At 57.7% G+C, this 16,839-nt stretch overlaps 1 protein-coding gene across 3 annotated transcripts; it reads right to left on the reverse strand.

The window, feature by feature from the left end:
* Positions 1 to 123: 123 nt before the first annotated feature.
* On the reverse strand, positions 124 to 16,812 carry GTF3C2 (general transcription factor IIIC subunit 2). 3 transcript variants are annotated; one of them, XM_053383964.1, is made up of 19 exons: positions 16,572 to 16,811; positions 14,301 to 14,710; positions 12,513 to 12,891; positions 9,195 to 9,486; positions 8,969 to 9,063; positions 7,935 to 8,012; positions 7,530 to 7,631; positions 6,928 to 7,155; positions 6,215 to 6,326; positions 5,962 to 6,082; positions 4,998 to 5,029; positions 4,594 to 4,723; positions 4,225 to 4,369; positions 3,899 to 4,060; positions 3,464 to 3,551; positions 3,206 to 3,334; positions 2,321 to 2,473; positions 1,890 to 2,000; positions 124 to 909 (listed from the first exon to the last, which is right to left on the reverse strand). In XM_053383964.1, the coding sequence occupies exons 2-19, from the start codon at positions 14,653 to 14,655 to the stop codon at positions 694 to 696; spliced, it is 2,928 nt and encodes a 975-aa protein (XP_053239939.1). In that variant the 5' UTR covers positions 14,656 to 14,710; positions 16,572 to 16,811; the 3' UTR covers positions 124 to 693. The 3 variants fall into 3 exon arrangements, with proteins under 3 accessions (XP_053239939.1, XP_053239938.1, XP_053239940.1); XM_053383963.1 differs by having other exon boundaries at positions 12,513 to 12,894; XM_053383965.1 differs by lacking the exon at positions 6,928 to 7,155 and having other exon boundaries at positions 12,513 to 12,894; positions 16,572 to 16,812.
* Between the last annotated feature and the right edge of the window lie 27 nt (positions 16,813 to 16,839).

Here is a 16,839-nt window from a genome sequence, read left to right on the forward strand (position 1 = left end):
GGTTCGCCATCTTCTCCCCCAGCTCGGCACTGACCAGCGCAGATGCCAGGCCAGATTCCTGGCAGGAGAAGCAGCAGCTGCTGTGGGATTTGGGGGGGGGGGTCCTCAGAAGAAAGAGCCGGCTTTTGAAACAAAACAAGTCACTTTAATAAGAACAACAGTTAAAGACAAGGAATGAGCTCAATGTGAGCAAGGCTGCTGTGCCCCCCCAAGAGGCTGGCGGGGGCAAAATGCCCAAAATGCATCTAGCAGGGAGCTGGTCTGGGCCCCACGTGCCGAGCCAACCCCAATCGGCCCATGTTGGGGGGGGCAAAGGGTTGTTCCACTGGGCCAGCCAAAGAGAGGCAGAAACCCCCTCCCTGCCCTGGAGCTGTGGGTCACACATAGGGCAGGCTGGGAGAGACCCCTCACCCACCCCCTGCCCCAGAGGCAAAAGCACACAGTCATGGAGAGATGTCCAGTTTGGGGGGCAGGGGCTGCTTCTCACTCCCAGCCCCACCCAAGGGGAAAGGAGACACCCACGAGCCCCCCGGGGGTCTGGCCCCTCCTTGGGCTCCTCCGTGTCCGTCCTCACAATGCAACCAGGATCCAGCCAGTCCGTCAGTGCCCTGCAAGATGCCCTTGGCTCTGGGCGCCTCGAACGAGATCCCCGCCTCCTCCTCCTCGATTTCTGCCAGTGCTGGGGGGGGTTGCTCAGCTGACGGCGGGATGTGCCCCCGGGGGCTCTGCTGCAGGGCTGTTCGCCTGCTCCTCCATGTCGAACATGGCGCTGAACTGGGCCTGGCACTCGCGGAGGAGCTTGCGGCTGGGGGGGGAGGCCAGGGCCTGGAGGCAGTGCAGACGGACGAGGCCGGACTGGCCCCCCGACAGCAGCCAGGTGTGGCAGGCCAGGTTGGGGCTGAAGCGCACCTGCGGGAGAGGAAGGGCGTCAGGCGGGGAAGCGCAAAGGGGGACGGACCCTGCCCCCCCTTCAGGAGGGAGAGACTCACTCCCTGGCTGCTCCAGGGGGCTCAGAGAGACCAAGAGCCTGAGCGGCCAGGCCATGAGCTCTGGGAGGCCTGAGGAAAGCAGCCAAGGGAAAACTCTCCTCTCTCTCCCCCCACGCGAGAACTTGCAGGTGCGCCATCACAATAATTTTATTATTATTTACACCCGGCCCAGCTGGCTGGGTTTCCCCATGAAGAAGGTTGGAGAATACAAAACAGATAAAAGAAAGAACTTCTTCACACAGCGCAGTTAAACTGCGGAACTCCCTGCCACAGGAGGCAGCAACGGCCGCCATTCATGGAGGAGGGGGCTCTGGGGGGCTCCTGGCCAGGATGGCTCTGCTCTGCCTCTAGGGCTGGAGTCAGCAAGGCTCCCCAATCCCCGTGGCTGGAACCCCCAAGACGGGATAGCGCTCTCTTGCCTGGACCCTGCCTTTGGGCTTCCCCCAGGCCTTGGGCTGGGCACTGGGAGGACAGGATACTGTGCTAGCTGGGCCCCCCGGTGGCCGGTTCTTCTGATGCTGCTATGGGACCCCGCAAGCCAGAGACAGTACATGACACTTCCAAATGTCGTTGTTGGAAACAAGCCAGGGTTGCTCTTGTGCCAGATTCTGCTTGCGGGTTTCCCTTGGGGGCACGGTGAGAACAGGAAGCTGGATTCACAGGGCCCCCAATGGCCTGATCCCACTACAGTGGTACCTCGGGTTATGTACTTAATTCATTCCGGAGGTCCGTTCTTAACCTGAAACTGTTCTTAACCTGAAGCACCACTTTAGCTAATGCCGCCTCCTGCTGCCGCCACGCCGCCGGAGCATGATTTCTGTTCTTATCCTGAAGCAAAGTTCTTAACCCGAGGTACTATTTCACAGGAGTTCACAGGGGTAGAGCCCGCCCCCCGCTCACCTTGTGCACGGCCTCCAGCTGCAGGCGCCCCAGTCCGTCCCCCTCCTTCTCCTCTTCCGCCGGGAGGGGCTTCTTTCTCCCTTTCCGCCTGAAGATGTTCTTGAAGCTCCTCTGGAGAGGGAAGGGGGGGCTGAGAGAGTTGGGGGGGCAGGCCAAGTGGGGGGGGGGGCTGCAGCTACATCCCATGGGGGCCTCCTGCTGACAGCCGGCGATTGATGGGCTTGGGAAGGAGCCTTATCAGCCAGGAACAGACCACAGAACAGCAGCGCACTGGGGACCAGTGATATGAATCCTGGACACTTGGGGGGGCAGGGGGAGGGGACACCCAGCGACCCCCCAGCACACCCCGGTTGCCCCTCCAGGAAGACATAAGGGGTTCAAGCAGCCCCCTGCCTCCCCCTTCCTTCCCCCCATTTCCTCCGAGCCCTCACCAGGTCTGTGTCTCGAAAGAGGACGTAGTTCTGGGCCACGGACTCCTGGTACGTCCTGCCCTCCACGGGGGCCGTGAGCCTTCCGCCGGGGGCTCCTGTCGACGCCTCCTGGTTGTGGAGGCCGCAGGGGAGCAGGCTGGCCTTGTAGACGGGCTGCGGAAGAGGAGGAGGAGGAGAGGGCATGGGGCACTGCCAGGCTCCAGAATCTGCCCCCACCCCAAAGGAGCCCCCTTTCCTGGCACTTTCCTAGGCCCTGAAGAGGCGGAAGGAGAAAGATGACCACTTTGCTGTCTGGAGGAGAAGGAGACCTTTCTGGTCCCAACTCAAAGCGCCTGATGGAATCATCACTGGAAGGGACCTCAAGAGCCATCTAGTCTAGCTCCCTGCAATGCTGGAGGTTTTTGCTCAATGTGGGGCTTGGACCCACGGCCAAGACTGAGAGTCTCCTGGCCTACCAACTGAGGAGCCCTGCCCCCAAACCCGTCTGAGGGGAAAGGGACGTCATGAAGGCTTGGAGCTCCTTTGGACCTCAGCCCTTCTCTCAGAGGGCACATAAGCCCACCACTGCCTTCAAGAGGGAGACCCTGTGACGCACAGAGAGGCTTTTCAGAGCTAAAGAGGGGGGCATTGGGGCTGAAAGCACCCACCTGTCCAGGGGACTCCAGCCAACGCAGCTGCTACCACCAACTCGATGCAGCCTGGACTATTCTGTGGCTTCCTTCATCCCCTGGGTGAGGGGAGGGTGGCCCAGGGACCTCCACCCCAGATCTAGAGGATGATGGACGGGTGGGACAGGCCGTGCTTTCTCCCCTGCCGGACCGAAGGCTAAGCTTACGAGTCCCTTGCGGACCCCCCTCCCTCCCGCTCAGCGGCAGCGACACCTACAAATCGGCGCTCCGACGGACGCTTGACGTTGTGCGGGTTGACGGACAGGTCAGGCATCATGGCTGCCACCAGCTCCCCGGTGACGTCTCCAGCAGCCACTGTGTTGAGCCAGTCGGATCCAGAGATGCTCTGGAAGAGGCAGGGAGGGACGTCACCTGGGCCCACCCCCTTCTTCATTCCCCCCTCCCCAGAAATAAGAGGGCCCCCAGTGCCCCAAGGTTGCCCCCGTGTTGCTGAGGCAGAGGAGACTCCGCTTACCCACACGGTGCCCTTCCGAGGGGCCACAAAGTAGGCCCGGAAGCCCAGGTAGCCGGCGTCCAGGTAGTGGATCCCACACAGGCCGTACCTGCAATGCAAGAGGGGGGCCGGGTGAAGAGCGAGGCAGCGCCCGCGAGCAGGAGCAGTGGCCGGGAAGCAGACCATTCCCTGCCAAACAGGCCTCATTGTCAGAAAGCTCTTCTTAATTCCTGCCCCCTCCCCACCGCCAGCCTGACGCCTGCTGGGGTTGGGTTGTCCTGGGGGAGCAGGTCTTCAGAGCGGGGGCACCCTCTGCCCCGCACACCCTGCCCCACACAGAAAAGCACAGTGGCCAAGCAGATCCCCTGGTTTTGAGCTGCCACAGCCCTCTCCCCCCTTGAGGATTCGGGAAGCCGTCCTGGCCAACAGCCCTCCCCTCTCCGCCCCCCAACTCACGAGGCATAGCAGTTGTCCTGGGCCACCGTGATGCCGCTGTAGGGCAGCAGCCAGGCGATCTCCGTGCTCAGAAAGCGCTTGATGCTCTGGAGCGGCTCGTACAGCCGCCGCAGGTCCCAGTACTTGATCTTGCGGTCGTTCCCGGCCGTCACCATGAAGTTGCTGGAGCAAGCAAGGGGGAGGCGGCTCAGCGATGGAGGTCCTGGCGAGGCCCAGCCGCTGGCAGGGTTGACCCACTCTGGGCTTGGTCCCTTTGGGGATCTCCCCCCAGGCAGCCAGGGAAGGAGGCTGGAGGAAGCCCCCCCCCCGCTAAGCCCGGCCCCCACCTGTTGGCTTTGCACCACTGGATGTTGCGCACGGCGTGGTCGTGGGCCAGGAAGCAGTGGAAGGGGTAGAGCTTGAGGGAGCCTTCCGGCTGACGCACTCGCTGCAGCAGGGAGCGGCTGGCCAGGTTCCAGAGGGCCACTGTGCCTGCAAGAGGGTGGGGGGACAGGCAGAGAAGGCCTGAAAGCAAGAATCAGAACTCCAGCATCCCTGACAGGCGGCCACCCAACTGCCAGAGGAGGCACAGGGTGCATCGCCTTCCAAAGAGGAGGCTGGGATTGGGAGCCTGTGCTGGGGGGGGACACACACACATCCCCCTCAGAGCCTCCTTGGCACTTGGGAGTTTCAGCTGCAGAGCTTTCTCCTCTCACCATCATAGAATCCAGCTGCCAGGCGTTGGTGAGGCTTCGCTGGCATCCAGGCCAAGCTGAGGCACTGTCCGCATTGGGAGGGGCTCCCGGCCTGGATGGCCCCCACCTGCAGGGAGGCCACGCACTGGACCTGCAGGGATGGAGGAGGAGGAGCAGTTGGGGGGGAGGCCAGAGAAGAAGCCCCATGGAAACTCAGGAGTCGGGTGACACCTTGGCAGGCTCAAGATTCCAGGACTGACCCCCCGACCCCCATGCAAAGGGGGCTTCAGCCTTTCCAGAGCTGCAGCTGGACCAATGAGCAAGCTCAGGGAGCCCCCCTTTGTCCCTGCCCCTCAGAACATGGGCAGCTTGAAGGGCTCAGGATGCGGCTCCAAGAGATCCTCCGTGGGGCTGGCAGGACGTACCTTGCAGATGGTGTGCCGGGGGGAGGACCCACCTAGGAGGAGGAAGGAGAGATGCTGTGAGGCCGGGAGCAGCCTCCGTGGGGTGAGAGAAAGCGCCCCCCCACCACAGCCAAGCCAGGTTGCCCCCTCCTACCTGACGCAAGCAAGGTTAGGATTCTCAGGCTGCTCAAGCCAAAGCCCCCCCCCCAAGCAGGAACAAACGGTGCTCTAGACCCATCTGCAGGCAGCACCCTCATCCCGCGACTCAGGCTGGCTGTAGCCCCTGCCGTTTTAAAAGGCACCTGCAGAGAAACTGCCCCATAGCTTTTAGGGTGGCAGCGGAGCAGTTGCTTCAGAAGGATTGAGGGATCTCCGAGACGCAGGCCGGGGGGAAGAGGGCTCTGGGGCTGGGGCAGCAGCCGCCTTCGCCAAGGTCCTCCTTGGATCAGGAGATGGAGATGAAGGGGGGGGGGGCAGGCTGGCTGGCTGCACCACCGTCAGGGAGCCAGCTGTCAGCCAGAGATGCCCTGGAAGGCACTGCCAGGCAGAGGCCTGAGCAGTGGCGTCTCATGGAGGGCGTGTCTGGAGAGGGAGGTGGGACTCAGCCTCCTTTATCCCCAGCGAGGAGGCAGGGCTGAGCACCCCCAAGGCCGCCCGCCCGCAGCCTCATCCATCACTCCTGCCGACAGATATCATTACAAGGCTCATTAGCTGATACGGCTGGCTGAGCACTCAGGCCGCTGCTCGCCCCCCCCAGCCCCACCAGGGAGGGGCCAGCTGCCTCTGCCAGAACGTTTTGGGTGAGAGACTCTCTTCCGCCACCCCATAAAACAGCCCTGAGCTGGCAAAACACCAGGCGAGGCAGAGAGAGAAAGAGAAATAGATGCTCCTTTCCACCCCCCAAGGGAACCACACTGGCACAGCCCTGGCGCCCAGCCCTCCCCGTGACCCAGGGAAGGAGGGGTCCCTTCACGGCTCTTCCTACCTGTTACCTGGGCTCTCCGGGAGCCACGCAGGTCCTCTGTGTGAGGCAGGCTGTACAGCAGCACCTTGCCATCAGAGAAGGCCACGGCCAGCAGCCCCAGGCGGCTCATCTGGGAGGGCGACTGTTGGGGACAGGAGAGAGAGCTGGGAAACGCCAGGCTGTGGGGCCCAGCAAGTGACTGGCTCTGCCAGCCTCCCCCCGCCCCCCGGCAGCCTCTGTGCTCTCTCTCAAGTGCATTGGGAAGTGGGTGTACCTTGTGGTGGGTGGCCGGGGGCTCCCAGGCACCGCTGGGGCAGAACTTCATATCCCAGATGCAGCCGTGGTCGGTGGCAATGCCATAGGCCAGTCCTGGCTTGGTGGCTGACCTGGGAAGGGGAGAGAAGGCGGGGGGAGGCGGTCATAGCACAGGTGCAGCCTGGCCATTCAGACCCCAGCACAGCAGCGTGGCCACATCTTGGAGAGGGATCACAGAAGGCACCCCAGGGGTCATCTGGCCCAACCCCCTGCAGCGAAGGAGGGACAGCTAAAGCATCTCTGGCAGGCGGCCACCCAACCTCTGCTGAGCAAGAGAGGGAGCCCAGTCCACTGCTGAAGAGCTCAGACTGGCAGGAAGGCCTTCCTGAGGTTTCCTCGGAATCTCCTTCCTTGGAACTTGAATCCCCCCCTCCAGAGCAGCACCAAACACATTGGCCCTGTCTTCCTTGTGGCGGCTCCTCCCCCCCCCCACTTGTGGCCTCTTTCATGCCAGGGGCCCAGAGAGGCCCAGCTCACAGGTGCCAGCCTCTCTGGTCCAGTGGCAGAGAAAGCCCCTCCTAGCCTGCCCTCCCGCCTTGCCCAAGGGTCCCTGGAGATCAGGACATGTTCCTGCTGAGCTCCACTGGGTGGCCACCAGGCTGCCCTGGGGCTGAAGCCAGGGGAAGGCAGGGCCAAGGAGCGCTGCAGGGGGCCTGGGGGCTCCCAACTCACCCTGCCTCCTGCTGGAGGGGCCCCAGCTCCCAGAGCTGGAGCAGCGCTGGCCCCGTGTGAGTCCCTGCCAAGCTGTGCCGGTCGTCCATGCCGGGATTGCAGTAGATGGCTGCGTACTGGGAGGCCAGGGCACCTTCTGGGGTGGGGCACCACTCCATGGCCCAGACGGGACCCCCCACAAAGAAGGTGACGTCCAGGCGCTCCTCGTGGGGCTGCAAGGCGTTGAACCTGCCAGAGGGGAAAGAGGAGGGGGGTCTTGCCAAGGGGCTCACAGGCCGGGAGTCTCCCTTCAAACGGGGCTGATGAAACTCCGTCCTGAAGGAGGGCAGGGCTGGCCACCAAGAGGCTTAGGCAAATTCACGGAGGAGGAGAGGGCTCTCAGTGGCTACTTCTTTGCCTCCAGAGTCAGGCTTTGGAAGCCCCAGGATGGGCAATTTGCTCTTGTGCTCAGAACCTGCTGGCTGCTTCCCACAGGCAACTGAGAACAGGGAGCTGGGCTCCTGGGGCCTGATCCCACAGGCGGTTCCTGGGCTCTTCCAAGTACTGCAAGATGGACTCTTGGCTGAAAGGCGGGAGAGACGTTTACATAAAGTGACCGGCACCTGTTGATCCGGTAGAGGACGCTGCTTTCTTCGTGGAGGCCTTCGCGCTTGATGCAGAAGAGCGGGGACTTGGTCTCGCTGGGGAGGTATTCCTCAGCTTCGCTTTGGAAGAGGAAGGAGGAAAGAGGGGAAACTCACTCCAAGGATCTCCTTGACACACACACACACTCTGACCCCTTTGGGCTCTCAAAAGAGGCTGGGCTGCACATGCAAAGCACCCTCTTTCCTGGTGGAGATTTGGGGCTCCTCCTGCTGCTGGTGGCAGCAGTGGCAAAGGGCCCAGAGGGCATGGCACGCGGGGCACCCTCTCCCTGCTCTCTCCCCAGCATGCACTCCCTCCCCCCATTATTGCAACCGCCAACCTGGGTCCAGATGCCCCCCGTTCTTTGTCAGGAGGGCACTCACCTCTCCGAGAGGAAGACCCACTTCCGGGCAGAGGGCACCCACTCTGGAAACTCCCAGTGGGAGTAGAGCTGCTCACGCCTGCAATCAAACACAGCCACATGGCGTCAGAGAGAACTGCGGCGGGGAACGGTACCAGCCCAGAGGGCGACAGCATCACCAGGGCATCCCTGCAACCTCAGCAGGAACAAACCCAGGCAGTCCTCTGTAGTGATCAGGTGGGATTGCTACGAGGAATTATAAAAAATATGGAGCAAGCCATTTGTGTCAGCAATGAAAGCACTGTATTGACTGGGTTTGAACTATTTTGATCTGATTTCTGATCAATCCACGCCTCTGCGTCTCTGTCCAATTTCTCTGCCTGACAGGCACATACAAGCATTCTAAACACAGGCCAGTTGTTCACCAGCCATCCTGGGCCATAAAGATAGTAGGTAACTTCTTTGATGTACTTTTCATTGGTTTTGTTAATCTTAGGGCCAGGAAATAGAGTTTCACACAGGAGGTAATAGAGATACCTATCTTTCCTTGCCATCCTTCCCCTCATGTTTACTGCTTATCTACACCTCTGGGGTTGCTGAATGCATTACCCCAGAATGTATGGATGCTCAAATTAGCTCTTTGTAGTTTTAACTTTAACTTTGTCCCCACGTGGGTTTTTTTTGAAATGCTCAGAGGAAATCTGATTGGTTCTTATGGACACTATGTAAAAAGTTCTTTTGTGAATAAAACGACCTGGGCCGGAGGGTGGACAGATTATTATTATTGGCACCCCTCCCAGAGTCTTGCTGGTCAAGCCTCATGTGTATTTTATTAATCAGAGTACAATCCTTCCTTGCTTTTGGGACACAACAGTCCTCGCTCTCCGAGGCCCCAGCTGGAGTCCCTGGAACCCGCACCAGCCTGAATGTTTAGCTCTGTCCCAGCGGCAGCAGCAGCACAAGGCAGGGACCCTCCCCTTTCCTCCCCCCTCCCCATTCCTGTGCTTCAGTTCCCCCACCAGCAAGGCAAAGTGGGGCAGCCAGCCCCAGACTTACACGCGGTGGGTGACAGAGAGCGCCTTCCAGATGGGGGCCATGATGGAGTTGTGTAGGCCGTTGGACGCAAACCCTCGGCAGTGGCTCTTGGGCCTCTGGGGAGAAGGAGGCGGGGGTCAGAGACAGAAGCCCACGGAGCCCACCCTCCCAAGCCGACAGCCCCAGAGAAGGGCTGGGCTTGCTCTTCATTCACAGAGGCCTCTGAGCAGACCACCAAGATAGTCACCGCTGCTCCACGCAGGCCGGGCTCCAGGTCAGAGTCGGAGACCTCGCTGAGCCGCAGGTCGCTGTCCTCTTCCTCCTCCTCCTCTTCCTCCTCCTCCTGCAAGAGCCCTTCCTCCGAGGGGTTGAAATCCGCATCCTCCTCGCTCTCCCGCTTCTGGCTCTGGGGCTTCCGGCCTCGCCGCTTCCGGCTGGGCTCCTCCGGCCGCGGGGCGTTCTCCAAGGGCTCGCTGCAAGCGGGCGGCTGGTACACAGAGGTCAACTCTTCGGCCAGCTCCTGCAGGTACAGAAGGGCTCTGCGGGCCGAAGGGGAGGGAGCAGGGACAAATGGTCACAAGGCCCCCCAGATCTTCAGGGCAAGAGCCAGAACTGAAGGGGGGGGACAGGGGGGGGGCTGCGGCAGGCGTCAAACACAGCCCGCCTGGGTCCAGCCCCTCCCCGTCCTCTGGGCCAAAGGGCTGCTTGCAGAAGTCCTGCAGCTGCAAGTTCCACACAAATTCTAGAAGCTCCCACGAGAGGCAGTGAGGATTAGTGACTTGGATGGTTTTAAAAGAGGATTAGACAAATTCCCGGAGAATAAGTGGCTCCCAGCCAGGATGGCTGTGCTCTGCCCCCCCCCCCGTCAGAGGCAGCAATGCTTCTGACTCCCAGCTGCCTGAAACTGCAGCCACCTTGCACTGGGGTCCTGCTTCCTGGCATCCCATAACGGGCACCTGCTTGGCCACTGTCAGAAGGGGATGCTGGGCCAGGAAGGCCATTGGCCTGATCCACCGGGGCTCTTAAGTGTCTTTGTCCAGTTATTGTGACACAGACTCTGCAGCGTGCCAGCACCAGCTCCCTCCTCTCTCTGCATCTTTCTGCAGAACTTTGCCTTGCATGCAGATATCTGCAGAGTCAGTCAATTTGTTCATTAGGATTTTTTTAATCTTTTCCCAGTTGGTTTTTGCTTTAGGAACTTGATTCAAAACACGAACAACTGGAGGACAGCTTCCACTGAAAGCCCAGCAGAAAACAGGCCCCACTTGGCCCCAACTCCATGAGGTCACAGGTGGGGGGCAGCGTGTTCTGCCTGCATCCAGGTGAGGCCCCTGTGGAGTCCCGTTTCCCACTTCCTGAAAACCTCTCAGGACGTCCTGACCTGCTCAGAAGGAGAGGTGCCTGGATCAGCCGAAAGGTTCCTTTAATCTAGGATCCTGTTCTCAGGGGGGCCAACCTGATGCTCCACAGATAAGCCCACCAGCATGACTGGAGCAGGGGAGCCCCCTGCCTACCTGTGACTCCCAGAATCTGGGATTCAGATGCTGCTGCTTCCGAAAGGGGAGGCGGAACACAGCCATGGTAGCTAGTAGCCACTCACGGCCTTCTCCTCCCCCAACTGGGATGGCTTTAAAAGAGGATTAAACCCATTTATAGAGGAGAATGAATCCATGATTCCATGCATGGTTAGCAATGGCTACTAGTCACGGTGGCTCAGCTCTGCCTCCAGTTGGAAGCAGCAAAGCCTCTGGAAACCGCTGAAGAGGAGACTGGGGCTCTTGTGCTCAACTCCTGCTTGCCTCTGGTCGGCCACTGTGAGAACAGGATGCTGGACTCAGTAATGGTCACTCAGTAATGGCAGTTGGGAACTCTTTCGGCTGAAAGAGCCCCAGCGCTTTAAAGTAGGGGGACACCACGAGAGCATTGTGGTTCCCCCAAAAAAACCCTCAGATTGGGCATTCTGAGGACCTGGAGATCCGGCGGGTGCCTTTTTGTGACTCCCCCGTTCCCCGGTAAGCGTGTAAGAGCCCCGAGAGCGAGTGGGATGGAGACGCGGCACAGGGGAAACGATTGCTTCCTTCAAAGTGCGAAGCTTCGAGACTGGCGATCGTGAGTGGCCAATTCCTTCTTGAAAAAAATGGCTTAAAATTTGGAACTGTAAGTAAAAACAAAGTACTAATTCGAAAAAAATCAGCGGGGAAAAAAGGGATTTAAAAACGGAAGTTGGTCCCTTTTGTTGGTGGAACTTAGAATCGGTGTGCAAAGACAGAAGCCTTAAAGGAAAAAAGACCTTTGAAACTCATTGTATTCTGCAGCTGTCTGGTTAGACTTTAAAGTGGCCAAAAGTGTCTTTTCCCTTTAGGACTGACTACAAATATTTATAAAAAAGAAAAAAGGGGAACTTGGGAGGGGGGGAAATTCCTCTCTTCTCAGCCTGTTTTTAAAGAACAGGGAGGCTGCTGTCTGGCTGACACCTGTGGGACTGGTGGAGGGAATCTGTTTTTCTCTCTCACTATACCAGGCTGTGGGACCGACCTTGAAATTCCTAAGCCATTATGTGTGCAGACAAAACAAGACATGGCTCTAAAAATCAACTCTTTGAGGAATCGGTAATGACAATACAGTGGTGCCCCGCAAGACGAATGCCTCGCAAAACGAAAAACGTGCAAGACGAAAGGGTTTTTCGGTTTTTGCGTCGCTTCGCTAGACGATTTCCCCTATGGGCTTGCTTCGCAAGATGTTTCTTTCCTTTGTTTCCTTTTTTTCTTAAAGCCGCTAAGCCACTAATAGCCGTGCTTTGCAAGACGAAAAAACCGCAAGACGAAGAGACTCGCGGAACGGATTAATTTCGTCTTGCGAGGCACCACTGTACTGAATGATATTAGAGATGGTTTAAATCGTAATACACCAAGCATAGGAAAGTTGGACAAAAGGTTTGAAGCTATAAACTAATTGGAAAAGCTTGCAAACACCAGATAGGCTTAGAATTTAAATATGCAACGTGATGAATTAATATGTTTAATGCTGAATTGGAAAGAAAGATGTTAAGTGATTAAGTTAATTTTATAAGAATACTGGTTTTGGAAAACCGTTAAAATGATATACACTGAAATTCAACCAGGGGGATACGAGGAAGTCACTTAAAAATGTTAATAAGATTAGTCTTAATAAGGTTATGATTTATGTTTGTTGGTTTATTTGTTTGTGTGTTTAAAATTTTGTGAAAAATCAATTTAAAAAATTGGGGGGAAAAAGAGACCAGGATACTGGACTAGATCGGCCGCTGGCTTAATCCAGCAGTTTTTTCTTCTGCCCTTATAGAACCTCCAGGTCCAGAGGCAGTCTATCTAGATTCCTTGGGGCATTTGGTCACCTTAAGTACAGGATGCAACAGGCCTGATCAAGCAGTCTCTCTTTACATTCAATCCCCTTTCAAAGCCTTCCAAGCTGGTGGCCATCGCTGCCTCCTTTCCCCCTGGGCCTAAGAAGGCAGCGCCACTCCTGCTCAGTAGTCAAAGAACTACCTGCGAGTTCCTCCCCCTGCTCGTCAACGCCTCTCGCTTACACTTTTGCCGCCCTCCGCTTTGGGCGCCCCCCGGGCGTCGTCTCCAGACAGTCCAGCCCTCCATCACCGGCCAGCAGCTTCTCTTGGCAGAGGGGTTCGGGCGCCTGACCCTCCAGTCCCTGCGACAGCTTCCTCAGGAGCAGCTCAGCCTTGGACTTGCGTCCCCGCTTCTTCGGCACTTTCACAGGCAGGGGCGGGCCGTTCTCCGAAGGCCTGGGGGCCTCGGGGGGTCCCTGGGGCTCCTGGCGGGCAGGGCCTCTGCAGGCGGCGCCTCTCTTGCGGGGCCTGCGACCACGCGGGCGCTTCTGGGCGGACGGGAGAGCTGCCGGCTGCTCTTTGGCAGGAACCAAGGCTGCCTCTGGGGAAGCACAGAGTCCATCTGCTTGGAAAAGGAAGGGTCAGGTTAGGTAAGCAGCCACTGCCATGCCAGGCGGAAGAGGGCTCCCAGCTCCTGCCTCCCCTTCCCCACTTCCAGCCTGAGCTCCCCACAAGTGAAGCCTGCCAGGTCTGAGGACAGGGAGCCAGAGGGATGGACTTATTTTTATATGGAGGGCTGCACTTGGCTCTTTCTCCACAGGGGGCATTTTGTCAGGACTGCAGCACACAGGTAGAGAAGGATTAACTTCTCTGCACACACGGCAACCCTAGCAAAAAAGACCTCATTAGCACTGTAATTAGGGTTAACAAAAAAAGTCTTCCTAGTCAAGCCGATGGGAGCTCCTCCTCTCGCAAAAAACCATCATTGCTGCGCTTTTATTTTTTTATTTCATTTATATCCCAGCTTTTGCTCCAAGGGGCTCAAGGTCACGGGGACGGTTCTCCACTCATTTTATTCACACAACAACCTTGTGAGGTAGGTGAGGCCGAGGGGCAGTGACTGGCTCTCAAGGTTACCCAGTGAGCTTCACAGCTGAGCGTGGATTCAACCCCTGGTCTCCCAAGATCTAGTCCAATGCTCCAACCACTGCACTACACTGTGACCGTGGCAGTGACCACAGAGTGTGCGTGTGGTTGTGTCCTTAACTGCTCATCCAGCACACCTGGGACCTCAGGGTCTTCCTCAGCGCTCCTCCCAGTCCCTGCGGAGTTACAGGTTCTACCGAAATCCCCCCCACAATCTCATCAGCCTCCTTCCTACAGAACCATTTCTGCAGAGATTTCAGGTGCTGTGATGCTGCCACAACTCCCTCCTTCCCACAACTCCCCAAAGGCATCACCCTCCCTAAGATAAAGGCAGGACCTGCCCCTTCATCCCCCCCCCACACTTGAACCCCCCTCCTTCTGCACCAGATTATCTCCCTGCATGGCAGAATGGAAGCAGACAACCACCCCCCATTTCCCGGGCACGTTCAGTAAGGAGGACCTGCTTGCCCAAGGGGCCTGTGCCTAATTTTGCAGCTCCTTCAGCAAGCCCTGGCCCTCCTCCCAGGCAGACCCCAGAGGGTCCCCAAAGTCTGGATTAAGCAAAATAAGCCCTGCTGAGGGCCTCAAGGGAAGGTGGGCACAACAGAAATGGTCACAGATCACTCCGCTGGGGGTTCATTTTCTCAGTTTCATTTCAAAAATATTTTTTTATTTTACAGTTAATTACTGTTTATATTTTGAATTCAATACATATGGGGGCACCAAAATCTTCTAAGTGCTTAGGGCCTCTAAAGGTCTTAATCCGGTCCTGCATGACACTCAGAAGCGGCTTCCGGGAGGCCTTGGGGTTGGGGAGTCCCCTTCTGCAAGCCTCCTTCTGCATGTGGTTTACAGGACCCCAGCCACTGGCCCCCAGAGACGTACCAAGGGCTTCCCGAGCGCCTGTCTCCTCTGCTTGCCCCTTCAGCTGTGTAGAAGGCAGCTTGCCTTTGGTCTCTAGGCCGCTCTTCTTGCAGGGGGGGCTCTGGGGCTTGGGCCATTCTTCCTGCGGGCAGCTTTCCGTAGGGGGGCCTATTGCTGCTGCTGCTGTGCTTGCCTCGCTCAGACACGCTGCTCCCGCCGAGGCCAGCGCTTCTGGGGCAGGATAGTTCTGCCCGCCCCAGCAAGGGTCTCTACGGCAAGGCTCCATGCAAAGGATACAGCTGGCACACCCATCTGCTCGCTCTGCGGCTTCCCTGGCTATCCCCATGGCACAGCTTGGCGTGGGGCAAGGTTCCATGAAGGCACCACAGTGACTCAGGCAGGTGCGACTCCCATCTTGCACTGGGACCTGCCTGTGAAAGAGAGAGGCAAAGGAACAAGGAAAGCTGTGGGGAGGACAGTCATCTCAGATCAAATAAGCAGATGAAAGAAACGGCGCTGTTCTAATTATTTTATTGCATTTAGATCCCATGTTTTTCTCCAAGGAGCTCACATAAATGTCATTGGGGTTAAATTATTCTACTTATTTTGAACACATTTGGGGGGCTGCCTTTTGCCAAGAACATGTTCACACATCAGAGTTTTATGCAAGAGGTTACTACTACAGTCATACCTCGGGTTGACGTAGCGTCGGGTTAAGCATTTTCGCGCTGCACTCTGCGGCGACCCAGAAGTAACAGAGTGCGTTACTTCCGGGTTTTGCTGCTCGCGCATGCGCAAACGCTCAAAATGACATCACGGGCATGCGCGGAAGCACCGTGACAAGCGTTCACGAGTTGCGTTCGCTTCAGGATGCGAACAGGGCTCTGGAACGGATCCCGTTCGCATCCAGAGGTACCACTGTATAATCAACCATACAGCACCAAGATGGTAATTTTCCAGTATTAGAAAAACTATGGAAATGTAACATGAGCCAAATAACTAGTATAAACCTAACGTTATATTACAGTTATCTTAGGTTTCATAAAATGATCTTTGAAATTCCCCCATGTGTAAAGATGGGCGGTATACAATTTTAAGAAATAAAATGAATAAATAAATGAATATTAGTTTCACAACCACCCTGTGAGGTGGGTTAGGCTGAGACAGTGAATGACCCAAGCTCACCCAGTGAGCTTCCTTGTTGTGGGAATTTGAACTCTGGTCTCTTGGGTTGGCTGAGCAGAAAGGGGGGTGGGTTTGGGTGTGAGCAGAAAGGGGGCGCTGTGGGCCTTTTGCTTCAGCAGCAGGAAACCTTCTGCACTCAGGGAGGCTCCTCACACCACTTGGACCCCTCAGGGGGCACAGCAGCCAGCTCATCCCTAAGGGGTTGGAGCATCCATGGGGCTCAGGTGAAGCTCAACTGTAAAAATAAATGTCGCAAACCCGGGAAGGATTCAATAATAATAATAATAATAATAATAATAATAATAATTTATTATTTATACCCCGCCCATCTGGCTGGGCTTCCCCAGCCACTCTGGGCGGCTTCCAAAAGAATATTTAAATACTGTGATACATCAAACATTAAAAGCTTCCCTAAACAGGGCTGCCTGTTCAAAGCTCAAGAGACAAGGGGAAATCCCTTCACCAGCTATGTTAGATAGCAAAATAGGACAGGCTGTTGCACATGCACTCTTCACATATCCTGCTTTTATTTTATTCTACCAGATACGGATTGACTCATTCGTCTGAGATACCTGAATGGTTTTTGTTACCTTAATTACCCCTTAAAGTGGGCAATCGATCAAGTGACACAGATTAATCTGGAGAGTTTAATGCCCTGCTGGACAGCCTGGATAGCTCAGCTGGGGAGAGGCTGGTGCTGATAACGCCAAGGCTGCAGGTTCGATCTCTGCAAGGGACAGCTGCCTAATTCTGCATCGCAGGGGGCTGGACTAGATGATCCTCCGGGTTCCTCCCAACTCTACAATCCCATGATTCTCTATGGACTGGCCAAGGATCATGTGCTGGGGGATCCAGTGGGATCCCTGACCTGGACTTGCTGCCTGGCCAGGGCCGCTCCCCCCCCCCGCCAGAGACCTGCATCGGGGCAGCATCTCGGGGCCCCGTCCCCCCCCCCGCCGGGCAGGCGAGACCCCCGAGCGGGAGACCTGCCCCCCCTCAGGAAGGGGGCGGGGCCAGGCGCTCTTTCCGCGGAGAACGAGGCCCGTCCGCTCCGCCCGGCGCCCGCGGAGGCGCCCTTGGCCCTGGCGACTCCAGCCCGCGCCTCACCTCTCGCTCGCCGAAGCCGGTCTGCGGCCGAAGCAGCGGCAGCGGCGGCCCCAGCAGCCAAGATGGCGGCCGCCACGGGCGCACAACGATGACCGCACGCCCCTGACGTCACTTCCGTCCCGCGACGCGGAAGCTCTCCCGGCGGCGTTGGCGGCTCTTCCCCGCCTCGTTCACCCGCTCGCCGCGGGCGTCGCAGCCTCGGGTGCCGCCTTCGCCTTCGCGCTCCCGTCCCGCCGCCCCTTCGGCCGCAGCTGCGACGAGCGGAACC

Source organism: Podarcis raffonei, chromosome 3 (assembly GCF_027172205.1).
Source record: "Podarcis raffonei isolate rPodRaf1 chromosome 3, rPodRaf1.pri, whole genome shotgun sequence".
NCBI classification, from domain to species: Eukaryota; Metazoa; Chordata; class Lepidosauria; order Squamata; family Lacertidae; genus Podarcis; species Podarcis raffonei.